Raw genomic sequence first — 17,020 nt, forward strand, 5'->3', positions numbered from 1 at the left:
GGCAGAATGCATTCTCCGACTAACATTGTTAGTTGCAAGTGTTACAATCCGGTAATAAAGAACAAAGAACCCTGATTTCGACTCAGTCTGGTGTTTGTCTCACTCATTCATGAACAAAGCAGACCTAACAACCTGCACTTTAATTCAGTCCATCACATGCATTTATGTAGAAAAAATTTGTGGTGCTGTTAGCCAGAATCAGACACACACAAGGTGAAGACTGTACAACAGGCTTTAATCCACAAAGACTTCCACAGAGCCAGGCTGGCTGTAGCTGCAGTAACTGAGTGAGACTTCAGGAGGCTGGCGCAAGGCTTATATCCCTGAGGGTGATTGACACCCGACCTGGTGGGCTTGATCCATTCAGGCCAACATTGACAGCTGGCCAGGTGTTGTCCTGTCCCCCTAACACTCTTGCAGGTACAGTGGTTTCCCCCTGCAGTAGGCCAATGGTGTACCACCACAAAACTAAACAAAAGCATCTCTTTATAAGATTAACAACATCATTAAGAAAGCAGGCACAATTTAGGATGAGATTATTTTTAGAGGGTGGCAAAAATATTTAATTCTCATTCAGCCAAGAGCTTGACTGGGACTCCCAAACCTGAGAGTTTGGAGAGTCATTTTATTCATTAGTAGATAATGACCAAAATTGCTGTCAGCATACATATTTACATAATACAGCCAGGCATCATATCTGCTGGACATGTGCTGTGATAATGTGGATTTACTTGCATGGCCAGCACAAATTTTTGAGCTTGTCAAAAGAACTGGTTGAACATTGCATACATTCAACTTTTAAAAACCTCAAGTTAGATTATAGAGTCAAAGCCTCAACAGAACATCAACCCTAATAATTTTTGATATTTTTGGCACAGAGATCGTGGATCACCTAACAGCTTGCAACATCCAGCAAGGACTTATTTTTCTTTTAAACTTAGTCTTCCCAAGTTCTATATTCTAATCAGTGATCTAAATAGCACTTCTAAATGATCACCCCTCATAAGCAACACAATTTTTTAAAGATGGAAGAATTCTGAGCAAAATATCACCATGTCAACACATAACTTTAAATGAGTTAAATTTCAGAGTATTTTTAATGTTAATCAAGACTTTCAACCTTACATATGACATCAATAATAAACATTTATTTAAGTGTGTGCAAAACAATTTGGATTGTTTCTGTTTTAAGCAGATGAGATCATTTAGAGGGTTATGGGAATGTGGTTAGGAACTCCACCCATAGACTCAGTCCAACTTTTCAACTCAATTGAGCCGACAATGACAATAAAATCTCCTTTACACTCCCTCAATTTTACTTGGACCACATATGCAAGGGCTGCAAATTGGCAAATCCAATTAACATCTCTTCCAATCATCTTAAAATTCCTTCCCTCCAAACCTGAAATCATCATTATTATCCTCAAAGTAAAACTTCTAGACTGGAGTTGTCCATTCAAAAATCCCTCTCCTTTACCTCGTCCACAAAGACACTGCAGTTTCTCAAATGTGGGCTTTATCAGAACTTATTATCCTGCCATTCAGTTTTTTTTGCCATGCCATTTTCTGACATTGCTGGTTCAAAAGACTAGCAATGCCTTATCAGTCTCTTTGAAACAACTGACCCATCACTATCCTCCAGCTCAACTGCTGAGACCACACTGCCTTGTATACTTCACCCAGACAACTACAAATATCTTCAGTAATTTCACAGCTCTTACCACTTTTTCGTGCATGCTCCTTCTCTAAAAAAAATACATCTTAAACACTATTTCCAGTCACCCAACATCTCCTTCCACCATTCCATCCAGAGTTCTAGATGTCAGTTTGCACACTCCATCAGTGAGTTGCCTCCAAATGCTCCCACACCTCAAAGACATGCAGGTTGGTAGGTTAATTGGCCACTGTAAACTACCCTTAATATCCAGCTGGGTGGTTAAAAAAAACAAGCAACGGGGTAAAGATGATAGGAGCATGGGGACAACATAGGATTAGTTTAATTGGTGCTCAACAGCTCAATTAGTCTTTGCAAACCAGACCAGTTAAATGACTCCAACACCAGAAGTACTTGAAATCACACATCATGCCAGCTCTTTCCTTGACAGTTTCTGAAACTGATCTAATGGTTCACAACTTTGGTCATATTTGACTACAAGGTGAATTTTGGATCATACCTTTACCACATTACTAAGGAAGTGCACTTCCATCACCATTAAACAGCACCTCTTCCTCCCTAACCCTCATTTATCTCTTGCTTAATCCAATGTGATCTTAGTAAATCTCCCTCATTCTTCACTCCATATATTGGTGGCATCTAAAAGATTTGATGCATGTAACTTAAGATTGAGTTTCATCTACTATCTCTCTACTTGCTGAACAGCTAAGCAACTTTTTAATTTTAAAATCTAAAATGTTTTTCAAATTAGTCTCATCCTTCTCATTTGCTAATTACCTTTGAACGACAATTCTTTCAAGAAAGACAGACCTCCATCAGTCCCAAATCTCCTCCAACACATCAGCTAAGGCTCTAAGCTTCAATTCCCTCCCTAAACCATTCCATCTCTTTCCTTCACATTGGTGATAATGAGACAGATTTTAAGAACCAAACTCTTGATTCATATAAAATGCAAAAATCTGCCAATCTCTATTGTTAATGAGGTGAAAACAAAAGTCTGCAGAGATTGTGATTGTAGTAAACACAAAGAAACACTGGAGGAACTCAGGTAAAGATATATTGGCCTCGTTTTGTACCTGAGCCCTTCAAGGTATGAGAAAGAGGCAGTTCCTGAATAAAAGAATTGGCGGGGGAGCATTGCAGACTTTCAAATACAGGTGATAATTGAAGAGGTCAGAAAGAAAAGGTGAAAATTAATGGCAGTGGTGGCTCTGCGAATGCAGGGCTGGGATGAAGGGGACAGAGAGAAAAGGGGAAGGAGAGAGATAGCCCCTTTTACACTGGCACGTTGTCCCAGTAATTGATGGCCAATCTACAAGTTAAGGGTCCAACGTGAAAGCATCATCAGATGCCAGGGATGATTCTACCTAGGTAGGTAGTATCATCTCTGGCATCTAATGATGTCAGCATGCCGAACAGCCAAATGTGAAAGGGACATAGAGTATCCTGGGATAAAGAAGTGAGAGGTTGATTACATTTTTGCATGAGTGCAGGAACGTGAAGGAAACAAAAGATTAAAAATGTATAAACTTTGCAAACCTATATAAATGTCTAAAGGATCATGGGAAAGTCACAGCAGGAGAGAGAGATAGTGGATCTGCCATTACAAAATTCCTTGAGGCCGGCTACAGGAGCGGATGGAAAACTAAGAGCTTACCTCTAAGGCAGCAACCCTAAAGGGCTGCTCCAGCGTCCCATTCATATCTAGAGGTGTCTCTTAGCGGCCTCCATATCCAAAGGAGATAGGTCAACTAGTGCCGCAGTGCCACCAGTCATAAACATGCAGCTCCGAAGACCGAAGCACCCAGTGAGGTGCCAGAGCGGCCAGCAGGGCTGTCACAGCCTGCACCAGCCAGTCCCCGACGTCACCTGCTGGCCACCCCTCCTGCCCCCGACGTCCCCCTCTTAGCGCGGCTGTAGAGGTGCTGTTCCTCCAATATGTGGATGGTCTCAGCCTGGCAGTGTATGAAACTATGGACAGACATGTCAGCAAGGAGATGGGGCAGGGAATTAAAATTAATGACCACTGGGTTATTCCTGCTATTGCAGCAGACATAGCTGAGATACTCAACGAACTAATCTCCCAGTCTGCATCCACACATGCAGTGGGTTGCTGTCGACTCGAGGTGAGGAACCCACAGTCACGGTGGGCTTCTGGAGATTGCTGTTGGGGGACTCACACTGTGCTGCGGAGTGCTGGAGACTGCCTTGAAACTGGCTGAAGGGTTACCAGGTATCAGAACTGGGATGTGAGGGGGTGCTAAAGGGTTTCTGATCATGTCGGAGGTTTTGATCAGGAGCTCGGGTTGCCAATGGTATTGGACTGGACTCTGTGTGGCTACAGAGGATGCGGGAGGGCTGGAGGTGAATCCATGGACACACGATGACTCCGGGGGGGACTTTCTTTTGCTTCTTCTTCTCTGACTGCAAGAGGCACTTCAGGCAATTTCTGCTGAAGGTGAATATGTCTGTCTTACAGCTGGCAAAAGCAATAGGACACTGTTTTATTACGTAACAATAAATTGAATCTTGAATCTTCTCTCTGAAGAAGAAGAGATCACAATGGGAGCACCGGATGCAGTAGATGACCCCTGCAGATTCACAAGTGAAATGTTGCTTCACTTGGAAGGACTGTTTGGGGCCCCAAATGGTGATGAGGAAGAACATGTGGGCACAAGTTAAGCATCTCCTGCAGTCACAGGGGTAGGTATCATGGAGGCAATTAGTGGAGGGAGAAGTGGACAAAGGTGCTCCCTACGCAAGGTGGAGTGGGAAGGAGCAAGAAAAATATGCCTGGTGGAGGGATCAAGTAGTCAGTGATGGAAATGGCAGAGGATATTTTGGATGTGGAGGCTGGTAGGGTGGTAAGTGAGGACGAGCGGAATCCTGACCTTGTTATGAATGAGGGCTGAGGGAGCCAAGGCGGATATGCTGGTAATGGAGGATATACAAGGGAGAGCCAAGTTGATGGTGGTAGAGGGGAAGCCACATGAAGAAGGAGGGCATCTCTGATGAGCTGGAATGGAAGATCTCATCCTCTTCTCTGACCAAATGGGTTACTCTTATTCTTATAAGTATGAATCTAACTGTTAGCAAAACAGAAGAGAATTAGAGAATCCTTCCTCTGTTAAATATGACACTGAAGCATAGTGTTTATCTATCAAGACACTGGCAACTTTAACAAAATAAATTACTCAGGCTAAAAGTTCTAATCGTTCCTTTGTTTAGAATGCATGTTGTCAGCTCCAACACTGTTCTTATTCATTGAACTTAAGGTTTCAATTCTTACCTATGAAGAAGGTATTTGGGGCTGACTGGTCTTCAAAGTGTGTATCTAGCACTTGAGTTGTTTGAGGATCATGTCTGAGCCAGAGAGCCACACCAAGAACCACACCACCTGCAAGCTGGAGTAACAAAAATAAACATTAAACATTGAGATTTTCCCCTCACCCGGGTTTGAATCCACAGCTGTTAGGAGTTTGTATGTTCCCCTTGTGAGATTTGTCCAGATACTACTTTCCTCTCCTATTTCAAAGACATATGGGGTTAGTAGTTTAATTGGGCACATGGGTGTATTTGGGGCAGCATGGGCCAAAAGGCCCTCCTTTCATGCTGTATCTTCAAGTTAAACATTAAAATTAAATTCCCCAATACAGTATAAACAAACCATGACAATACAAGATTCATGATTCCTCCCCTCCCATCAATTTGACATGCCCAAGATACTGGGCTGACATTCCTTCAGGGTATCCTGACAACACCTGCTGCCATCAGGAAAGAGGTTTAGGTGCCACAAGACAAGGAACAGTTGCTATCCCTCCACTATTAAACTCCTAAACAACAAATTCAGAGTCTCATTTAAGGACATTGCACATTATTTATTATTCCTTCCTTGTTTACATTTCTCTCTTTTGTATAAGCATCTTGAGTACAGTTTTAAAATCACTGCCAATAAATAGAAATTCTGCTATAGAGAAAACAATCTCAGGGTCATTCATGCACTCTGGCAATAAATCTGAACTTTGAACCCTTTCGGTCTGCTCCACCTTTCTGTCATTTTGTGGTTGATCTTCCTCACATTTCTCGATTCCCCCAATAAACGAAAAGCAATTGTTCTTCGTCGCCAGTACATTTTCTGACTCATCTTCCATAGCCCTCTGGATAAAGAATTCTTTTCTATGTGATGTCATTTCTTCTCACCCACATCATTTTGTCTGATCCATCATTCTGGAAATCATAGTTCTATGTAACCATGGCAAGGAAAACAAATTTTTCATTTATCCAATCAAGTGCCTCAAGAACAGTATTTTGTAATTAAAAATAGTTGAAGTTCAACAAACATGATTCCCAGATAAGGTAGTAATCCAAAATCTACCATAAAATGGGATTCCCTTCCTTTACTCATTAAGTTTGGATATGTGACAATAAACCAGGTTTATCCAACCTTTCTCGCTGCCTTATTAGAAATCAGATTGGAACAAGAATTACAGCATATTTCTAAAGGACTCAGAGGTGAAGAAGTCACTGAGATTGTAGAGCATTACACAAAAGTGCTGGAGAAACTCAGCAGATCACATTGCATCCACAGAATGTAACGGGTAACCAACATTTGGGACCTGGTCCTTCAAGGTATCAGCAAATAAGCAGGCAGGCTCCTGAATAAAAAGGTGGGGGAGGAGAGAGAGGAATGGGCAGTGGGAGGAGTCCAGTTTAACAGACAAGAGGTCATAGCTCTTGTCATACCTCTGCTACAGAGGTATGAGTGGGAGAGTAGAAAAGAGAAAAGCTGAGAAGTGACGGGGAGAGTTAGCTCTCAGGATGGAGAGGGTCAGGAAGGGGGTGGGGAGCTGGTGAAAAAGAAACAGAGGGATAGGTAAAGGGAGAAACTCAGGTAGAGGGGTTTAATAGAAAGTAGAGAAGTCAATATTAATGCCGTCTGGTTGGAGAGTGCCCAGACAAAATATTAGGTTCTGCTCCTCCAATTTGAGGGTAGCGTTAGTTTAGAAGTGCCAAGATTCTGCCTTCTTCAGACTCAAGTTTGAAGATTTTGCTTCTAACATTCTTTGAGGAAGAATTTCAAAGACTTGTGTCCTTCAAACATTTTGCATAATTATCTTAAATTAGGGAAACTCCTAATTTTTAAAATTGGATCTCTGGCTTTTGATTCCCTTAAGATTAAATGTCTTCTCAATGTTCGCACTGTCAGGATCCATTTGTTTCAATGAAGTTCTCTCTTGTTATTGTAAATGCACAATTTTTATATCTTTCTTCAGGAGGAGTGCATCTTTTCCAAGTAGTAGCAAGAAGAATTTAAGATGTAGTGCAGGAGTTGAGGTAAGGCAGCCCTTTAGAGAAATAAAAGGATTCAGCAAGAAGGCACAGGTAAGGGCAGGTTTTTTTTTGTATTTTATAGTCAGTGGGAATGGCAGGGATATGCTCCTCTTGCAGTATGTGGATCATCAAGGAAGTCAACAGTATCCCTCGTGACTTGATCTGAGAGAAGTGCATCTAACTGCAGCTCCTTACAAACCACGTCAGGGAATTGGAGCTGGATGAACTCCAGATCATTTGGGAGGCTGAGGGGAAGAGAGACAGGAGGAAATAAAGCAGGAGGAAGGTAGCTGAGTGACAGTCAGAAGGAAAGGGAACCTGCATTCAATGCAGAGTACCCTGTGGTTGTTCCCCTCAATAACACATACAGTTTTGGATAATCTCTGGCACAGAGACTGGCCACATGGCTAAAAGGGAAAGGCGAGCTGTAGAGATGGGGAATTCAATAGTTAGGGGAAACAGACAAGAGAATATGTGGAAGAGTTTAAGAATCCCAGATAGTATAATCATTTCCCAGGTGCCAGGGTCCAGAATGTCTCAGATCAAGTTCACAGCATTCTCAAGACAGAGTGTGAGCATCCAGATGTCATGGTCTATGTTGGGATCAATGATGTGGGTGATAATGCTCTGCAAAGAGAGCTCAGGGAGTTAGGGATGAAGTTGAAAGACAGGACCATGAGAGTTGTGATCTCAATATTACTACCTGTGCCACATGCAAATGAGGTTAAAAATGGAGACTGCGGCAGCTTAATATACGGCTAAAGAGATGGTGCAGGACGGAGTGGCTTCAGATTTTTGGATCATTGGACTCTCTTCCAGGGAAGGTGGAACCTGTACTGGCAGGACAGGTGGCATCTAAACTATTGATGGACTAATATTCTCACAGGAAAGTTTGCTAGTGCTGCTCTGGCAGGTTTAAACTAGATTTGCGAGGGGATGGGAACCAGAGTGCCAGAGCAGATAGTGAAGTGGAGGTGAAAAATTATGCTAAGATTGCATACAAAGACAGGAATCAAAGGGTTGTGCATTGTGGGGAAAAATGTTCAGATGTCTATTTCAATGCAAGAAGTATTGTAGGAAAGGCCAATGAGCATAAACGTGTGGGTTGGCATGTAGAATTGTGATATTATGGACATTAGTGAAATTTGGTTGTAGGAGGGGAAGGACTGGCAGCTCAATGTTCCGATGATCTGTTGTTTCAGATATGATGGGGGGGGGGGGAAGAAATGGCATTGCTCGTCAGGGAAAATGTCACAGTAGTGCTCAGGACCGAATAGTGAGCATGTCTACTGAGGCTACCTGCGTGGAATGGGAAAGTTATAACCACATTAATGGGGTTGTATTACAGACCACCCAAAAGTCAGTGAGAAGTGGAGGAGCAAATCTGCAGAGAAATGTAGGAAACAAAGTTGAGATGGTAGATGGGACTGCCATACCATAAAAGGGCTGTATAGGCTAGAGTAGATCAAACGTGTTCAGGAAAATTTTCTAAATCAATATATAGAGGCATCAACTAGAGAGTGCCACACTGGATCCCCTATTGGGGAATGAAGAAGGACAGGTGACAGAAGTGTGTGTAGGGTAAAACTTTGGCTCCAGTGATCAAAATGCCATTAGCTTCAAGATAAATATGGATAAGGATAGATCTGGCCATCTGGTTGAGATCCTAAATTGGAGAAAGGCCAATTTTGAGAAAATGAAAAAGAATCTAATGTGTGAATTGGATGGGACAGGTTGCTTTCTGGCAAGGACGGTCTTGGTAAGTGGAAGGCCTTCAAAGGTGAAATTTTGGGAGTACAGCGTCTGCATGTTTCTGTCAGGATTAAAGACAAAGTAAACAGGCAAAAGGATTCTTAGTTTGAAGGCTATTGAGGATCTGGTGAAGAAGAATGGTATATAGTAGGTATGGGCAACAAGGAGTAAATGAGGTACTTGAAGTGAAAAAAAAAAGTGCAAAATGAAAACAAAGTTAGGAGGACTAAAAGAAGACAGGAGGATGCTTTGGCAGAGAAGGGGAGGGAAAAATCCCAAAGGCTTCTACAGGGTTTTGCATGGTAGGCTGTGTCTAACCAATCTTGAGAGAGTTTTTTTTGAGGAGGTTACCAGGAAAGTTGATGAACGAAAGGCTGTGGATGTTGTCTACATGGACTTCAGTAAGCAAGGGTGCAGTGTTGCAGGAGCGCCGCTCCTGTACCTCTGTAAAATGTGGCAAAAAAAAAGCAGGAAATTTAAATGACAGTGGGAATTAACAGTGGTGACAATGGCTGCACACAAAATACAGTAATGATTTCACAGAAGAGGGGGTTGGGAAGGAGAGTTATGGGGAAGCGCTTGTGAGTCATGTGCATGTGACTTCAGATACACAGAGTTATGTTCTAAAGGGAGCTTGGTGCCATATCCTCACATGAACTGCAGCTCCTCTGAATCTTATGACCAGCAGTGAAGTGATATTTCCAAAGTGGGCAAAGTGGTGACGAGGATTAGACAAAAATACACATTCTGGACAAGAGGATCCAGAGAATTTCTAAGAAAAGGTGAAAATTTTGTGGAAAAAAAATAATGATGTTAGGTGACGAAAGCACATGCTCGGCAGCAGGAAAAAGAAAAGGAATAAACTCAAGAGGGAAGACAACAAAAAAGAAACAGTAAAAGTGAAAGAGAAAAACTCAAGGTCAGGGAAGCAACAGCAATAGCTCTTCATAATTTTGCCACACTGCTAAAACTGTTCTCGTTGAGAGGCACATTCAGACATTTCTTTTTGATTTCGAGGTAGTCTACTGTAAAGAGTATAATTTGTCCATAAATGATTGAAAATTATTAATTCCATGAACTTCTCTCACAGAATCATCTACTGCAAGTTCTAATCCGTGATTAAGACAGTGCCAAATTATTACATCTGGGTAATGTTCCTTGAGAATTGTAGCAACAATAGATTTGACACCCCATTTACTAACGAATGCTACAAGGGTCTGTTTCAAGTCAGAATCATCAAACCCATGGTTATTGAATATAGATGCAGCCTTCTGATCAGGCAGTTCAATTAGATCTAAAAACATAAAATGGGGATCACCTTCCTTGTCACTTTCATATTTCAGATAAATTATTAGGGTGGTCTTAATGCTTGTTGATTCATCAATGAGAACAGAAATTTTGCCTTTGATCTGATATGCTGCCAAATTTTCTTTTTCATATTAATGGCTATGTGATTAATCATCTCTGGGGCATTAGTTAGACATTCTTTTTTCATATTTGATTACTTGGTTCCAATTTAGGTGTCTAAAAGTGCAAAAATTATTTATTTCACTTCTGTGATTTTCATACACATGCCTGCTTAGGAACACTGCTAAGCCCTGTGGGTCCTGTCTGCTCTGATTCAGTCACATTAGTACAGCTACATCTGTGGTGGATGGTGGTCTGTGGTTTGCTCGCTAATACAGAAGTAATTTTTTTCCTCACTAACAACACTAATGTCTTCTCAGCAAACAACGCTAACCTTTCTTTTGTAAACAAGCTGAGGACTGTAACAAAAATAGCGTACAAGAGACTGATGGTGATAACAGTAAAAATGACAAAAGCTGTGTTTCACTTGCCTCTAGTTCAATTTAAAAAAAAATCAGGTCTAAATGCAATTCTGAAAGTAATGGTGCTTTGAAGTCAGGCTTGTATCCCTGTTCAGGTGTTTAGACTGAAGAAATGTGGAAGAATAAGAAGAAAACTTATCCTGGTTAGACTTCAAGGATGATAAACTGGGCTGTAAAATACATACAAAGATAAGCAATCTGATAGTTTTCACTTCTAAGGGTTTGAGGCTGTCAAATGTACCTATTATGGAGCTGATCGAAGTACATGCTTGAAGTCTCTCAGAGAAAAAAATTGTCACAAACTATCAAAACCTCACACTGCTGCTCTACATGCTGAAAATATAGCTAGCGAAGATGCTCTTGGAAAAATATGTGACACCATGAATGCTATGTATCTAAAGGCAACGTACAATTTTTCATTCTGCATATTATTTAGCTCAGAATGACAGATCATTTAGCTAACTGGAACTTCAAAACAAAAATGGTGTTGACATTGGAATTGGACTGCATTCCCGCACTAATGCTACAGAGATAATTAATCACATAGCCATTAATATGAAAAAGAAAATTTGGCAGCATATCAGATCAAAGGCAAAATTTCTGTTCTCATTGATGAATCAACAAGCATTAAGACAACCCTAATAGTTTATCTGAAATATGAAAGTGACAAGGAAGGTGATCCCCATTTTATGTTTTTAGATCTAATTGAACTGCCTGATCAGAAGGCTGAATCCATATTCAATAACCATGGGTTTGATGATTCTGACTTGAAACAGACCCTTGTAGCATTTGCTAGTAAATGGGGTGTCAAATCTATTGTTGCTACAATTCTCAAGGAACATTACCCTGATGCAATAATTTGGCACTGTCTTAATCATGGATTAGAACTTGCAGTAGATGATTCGGTGAGAGAAGTTCATGGAATTAATCATTTTCAATCATTTATGGACAAATTATACTCCTTACAGTAGACTACCTTGAAATCAAAAGGAAATGTCTGAATGTGCCTCTCAACGAGAACAGTTTTAGCAGTGTGGCAAAATTATGAGGCACTCTGATTTCATTTTGAAAAAGCAATGAAAGATGAAATAACATCTGGAAATGACAGAAAAACCTCTGTTGAAAAGATTCTCTTCAGAAAAGTTTCTATTGGACTTAGCTCTAATGTAGGACACGCTGCATAGGAACATAGGAAGTAAGAACAGGAGTAGGCCAAAAATGGCCCATCGAGCCTGCTCCGCCATTCAATACGATCATGGCTGATCTAATTTATGACCTAACTCCACCTACCTGCCTTCTCCCCATATCCCCCAATTCCTCTATCATGTAAAAATTTATCTAACCGAATTTTAACATAACATAACAATTACAGCACGGAAACAGGCCATTAGGCCCTTCTAGTCCACACCGAACCAAACACCCCTTTCTAATCCCACCTCCCTGCACAATGCCCATAACCCTCCATCTTCTTCTCATCCATATACCTGTCCAACCTTTTCTTAAATAATACAATTGACTCCGCCGCCACTATTTCTCCCGGAAGATCATTCCACACAGCTACCACTCTCTGAGTAAAGAAGTTCCCCCTCATGTTACCTCTAAACCTCTGCCCCTTAATTCTTAACTCATGTCCTCTTGTTTTAAACTTTCCTCCTCTTAACGGAAATAGTCTATCCACATCCATTCTGTCTATCCCTTTCATAATCTTAAATACTTCTATCAAATCCCCTCTCAACCTTCTACGCTCCAAAGAATAAAGACCCAATCTGTCCAATCTCTCCCCATACTCCAGATACTTAAACCCAGGGAACATTCTGGTAAACCTTCTCTGCACTCTCTCCACTCTGTTTATATCCTTCCTATAATTAAGCGACCAGAACTGCACAGAACTCCAAATTAGGCCGCACCAACGTCTTATACAATCTCAACATCACCTCCCAACTCCTATATTCCATGCAATGATTGATAAAGGCCAGCATACTAAAAGCCTTCTTCACAACCCTATTCACGTGAGTTTCTACCTTCAGGGAACGATGTACCGTCACTCCTAAATCTTTCTGCTCTTCTGTATTTCTCAATGCTCTCCCATTTACCACATATGTCCTATTCTGATTCTTCTTACCAAAATGAAGCACCTCACACTTATCAGCATTAAATTCCATCTGCCATTTTTCAGCCCACTTTTCTAAGCAGCCCAAATCCCTCTGCAATCCTTGAAAACCTTCTTCATTATCCACTATTCCACCTATCTTAGTATCGTCTGCATATTTACTAATCCAATTCACCACCCATCATCTAGATCATTAATGTATATAACGAACAACAATGGGCCCAATACAGATCCTTGAGGCACACCACTGGTCACCGGCCTCCAACCTGACAGACAATTATCCACTACCACTCTCTGGCCTCTCCCTTTCAGCCAATGTTCAATCCATTTGACTATCTCAAAATTTATACCTAAAGACTGCACCTAAATATGTTTAATGAGGCAGCCTCAACCACTTCCCTGTTTAGAGAATTCCAAACATTCACTACTCTCTGGGAAAAACTATTTTTCCTCATCTCTGTCCTAAATCTACTCCCCCCGAATCTTGAGACTGTGTCCTCTCATTTTAGTTTCCCCAGCCAGCTCAAAAAACCTTCCGACATCTATCCTATCCATACCCTTCATAATCCTATATGTTTCCATAAGATCTCCTCTCATTCTTCTGAACTCGTGTGAATACAATCCTAGATGATTTAATCTTTCATCACAAGTCAACCCCTTCATCCCAGGGATCAACCTAGTAAACCTCCTCTGGACCGTCTCCAAAGCCAGTATAGCCTTCCTCAAATATGGAGACCAGAACTGGACAGTACTCCAGGTGCGGTCTCACCAGTACCTTATACAGTTGCAACATTACCTCCCTACTCCTGAATTCAATTCCTCTAGCGATGAAGGCCAACATTCCATTTGCCTTCTTAATAACCTGCTGCACCTGCAACCTAACTTTTTGAAATTCATGCACAAGCACTCCCAAGTCCCTCTGCAAAACAGCATGCTGTAGTTTTTCACCCTTTAAATAATATTCAGCTTTTATTTTTCTTGCCAAAGTGGATAACCTCACACTTACTAACATTGTACTCCATCTGCCAGACCTTTGCCCACTAATCCACCTTAACTATATCCCTCTGCAGTCTCTCCACATCCTCATTACAATTTGCTCTTCCACTCAATTTGGTGTCATCCGCAAACTTGGCTACACCACATTTTGTCCCCTCCTCCAAGTCATCAATGTAAATGATGAACAGTTGTGGGCCTAACACTGACCCCTGTGGCACCCCACTTACCACTTTCTACCAACCTGAAAAACTCCCATTTATCCCGACTCTCTGCCTCCTGTCAGACAACCAATTTTCAATCCAGGCCAATATACTTCCCCGGACTCCACTTTCCTGTAACTTACTGATAAGTCTCTTGTGCGGCACCTTATCAAACGCTTTCTGGAAATCCAAATATACAACATCAACCTGTTCCCCTCTATCCACCGCACCCATTATATCCTCAAAGAATCCTAACAAGTTTGTCAAACAAGATCTTCCCTTTCTTCTTGGGAGTCACCATCTCGGAAGATCTTTCCTGGAACCAACACACCAATGGCATCATGAAGAAAACCTCTACTTCCTCAGGAGTTTGCGAAGGAGCTAGTGGAGTTGTTCAAGTGAACCCGGTACGGACTTGAAGGGCCGACATGGCCTGTTTCCGTGCTGTAAACAGTTATATGGTTATATATGGTTATAAAACCATGCTGCATCTACCTGATTGAACCCTTACGTTCCAAAAGTTTCACTATTTCATCTTTAATGACGGCTTTAAGCATTTTTCCAACCACAGACGTCAAGCTAATTGGCCGATAATTTCTAGTCTTCTGCCTACATCCCTTCTTAAAAAGTGGCGTGACATTTGCTGTCTTCCAGTCTGCCGGGACCTGCCCAGAATCCGAGGAATTTTGGTATATGACCACCAATGCATCAACTATAACTTCTGCCATTTCCTTCAGAACCCTTGGATGCATATCATCAGGTCCAGGTGATTTGTCTGGCTTTAGTCCCATTAGTTTCTCCATCACTACTTCCTTTGTAACAACTATTTTATCAAGGCCCTCCCCAACATTCGCATCCTTAACTCTGCACTTGGGCATGCTGGACATGTCTTCCCCCATGAAGACTGACACAAAATATTTGCTTAATGCCTCGGCCATTTCCTCATTTTTTGCTACCAGTTTTCCTTTCTCATCCTCCAAGGGTCCTATGTTAACTCTGGCCACCCTCTTCCATTTTATATATTTATAAAATTTTTTGCTTTCTGTTTTTATATTTTGTGCCAATTTACTTTAATAATCCTTTTTCCCATTTCTTATTACCCACTTTGTAACCCCGTGTGTCTCTTAAAGTTTTCCCAATCTTCCAGTTTCCCACTGCTCTTTGCAGCTTTGTACACCTGCGCCTTCAATTTTATACTCTCCTTTACTTCCTTTGTTAACCACGGTTGATTTTTTCCCTCCCTTGCAGACCTTTTTCCTGACTGGAATATATTTTTGTTGAGCATTACAAAATATTTCTTTGAAAATCTTCCATTGTTCCTCAACTGTTTCATCAATTACCCTGTGCTCCCAGTCCACTCTGGCCAATTCCTCCCTCATCCTATGGTAGTCACCCCTGTTTAAGCATAATATATTAGTTTTAGATCTAACTATTTCCCCTTCCATCTGAATGAGAAATTCAATCAGACTATGATTGCTATTTCCCAGTTAGTCTCTGACTATTACATCATTTACTCTACCTATCTCATTGCACAACACTAGATCCAGGGGAGCATTTTCTCTTGAGGGTTCCTTAACATGCTGCTCAAGAAAGCTATCGCGGATGCATTCTATGAAGTCCTCTTCCAGACTCCCACGACCAACTTGATTTTCCCAATCTATGTAGAAGTTAAAGTCCCCATGACGACTGCCGTATCATTATTACATCCCTCACTTATCTCTCTATTTCCTGTGCCACTAAACTATTGTTATATGGTGGGCGATAGATAACACCCACCAATAATTTTTTCCCTTTGTTATTCTTTATATCTACCCAAATGGACTCAAGATTATGCTCTTTAGATCTTATATCATTCCTCACTACTGCCTGGAGCTCATCTTTGATTAAGAGTGCAATTCCACCTCCCTTACCATCCTGTCTATCTCTTTGCACCACCTGATACCCTTGAAAGTTTAATTCCCATTTAGGGTCACCTTGTAGCCATGTTTCCGTGATAGCTACCAAATCATAGGCATGGGTACCGATTTGCGCCTCAAGTTCACTAACCTTATTTCTAATACTGCGGGCATTCAGATAAAGTGCCCTTATGCTCTTTGTCCTTTTAATATCTAGTGACTTCTGTAACCTTTTCTTTTGATTTTTCTGCCCACTATTTTTCTTTGTAATTTTCTTAACACTATCATTGACCCGAAAACTCACTGTACCATTTGATTTTTTACTTTCTCCTCCCAACATTACTTTTCCTATTTTACTTTTCCTGGCCATTACTTTATCTTCCCTACCCTTTTTCCTATCACTCTGGTTCCCATACCCCTGCCAAATTAGTTTAAACCTTGCCCCACTACTGTAACAAACATACTTGCCAAAATGTTGACACCTTTTGGATTTAGGTGCAACCCGTCCCTCTTGTAAAAATCATGACTTCCCCAAAAGAGATCCCAATGATCCAAGAAGCCAAATCCTTGCCTTGTACACAAGCACCTCAGCCACACGTTCATTTTCCTTATCCTTACATTCTTTTCATCACTTGCATTTGGAACAGGTAGTAATCCCGAGATCACCACCCTAGCGTTCCTGTCTTTCAGCTTTCGACCCAGCTCACTGTAATCCCTTTTCATTACCTCCTCCCTTTTCTTGTCAATGACGTGGGTACCCACATGTACCAAGACATCAGGCTGCTCTCCCTCTCCTCTCAGAATATTTTGGACCCGATTTGTGATATCTCGTACCCTTGCACCAGGGAGGCAGCACACCTCCTGTCCGTACCCCTGACAATGGAGTCCCCAACAACTACTGCATTTTTCCTTTTCCTTTTCTTTTGCACCACTCTGCCAGGCTCATTGCCATTGACCTGGTGCCCGTGACCAGCTGCTGTCCGTGGCCAGCTGCTGTCCAGTCATCTCCCTCAACAGAATCCAACACAACATAACTGTTGCTGAGTGGGATAGTCACTGGTGTGCTCTCCGTTTTTCTCGCTTTTTTCTTTCTCCCCCCTGACGGTTTCCCACTTACCTGACATGGGTTCTGGAGTATTTATCGCCATGAAAGTTGAGTCAATTAACTCCTCACTCTCCCTTACAAGCCGTAGGTCATCAATCTGCAACTCCATATCCCTAATTCGCTCCCT

The 17,020-nt window shown here is 41.5% G+C and overlaps 1 protein-coding gene across 1 annotated transcript in view; it reads right to left on the bottom strand.

Annotated features, from left to right (window-relative positions):
• LOC138744652 (CD81 antigen-like) overlaps positions 1-17,020 on the bottom strand; it is a 95,330-nt gene that overhangs the window by 60,435 nt on the left and 17,875 nt on the right. Inside the window, exon 2 of the mRNA XM_069901142.1 lies at positions 4,965-5,079. Coding sequence (XP_069757243.1) covers positions 4,965-5,079 — 115 coding nt within the window. The remainder of the gene's footprint in view (positions 1-4,964; positions 5,080-17,020) is intronic.

This window comes from Narcine bancroftii, chromosome 1 (genome assembly GCF_036971445.1).
Source record: "Narcine bancroftii isolate sNarBan1 chromosome 1, sNarBan1.hap1, whole genome shotgun sequence".
NCBI classification, from domain to species: Eukaryota; Metazoa; Chordata; class Chondrichthyes; order Torpediniformes; family Narcinidae; genus Narcine; species Narcine bancroftii.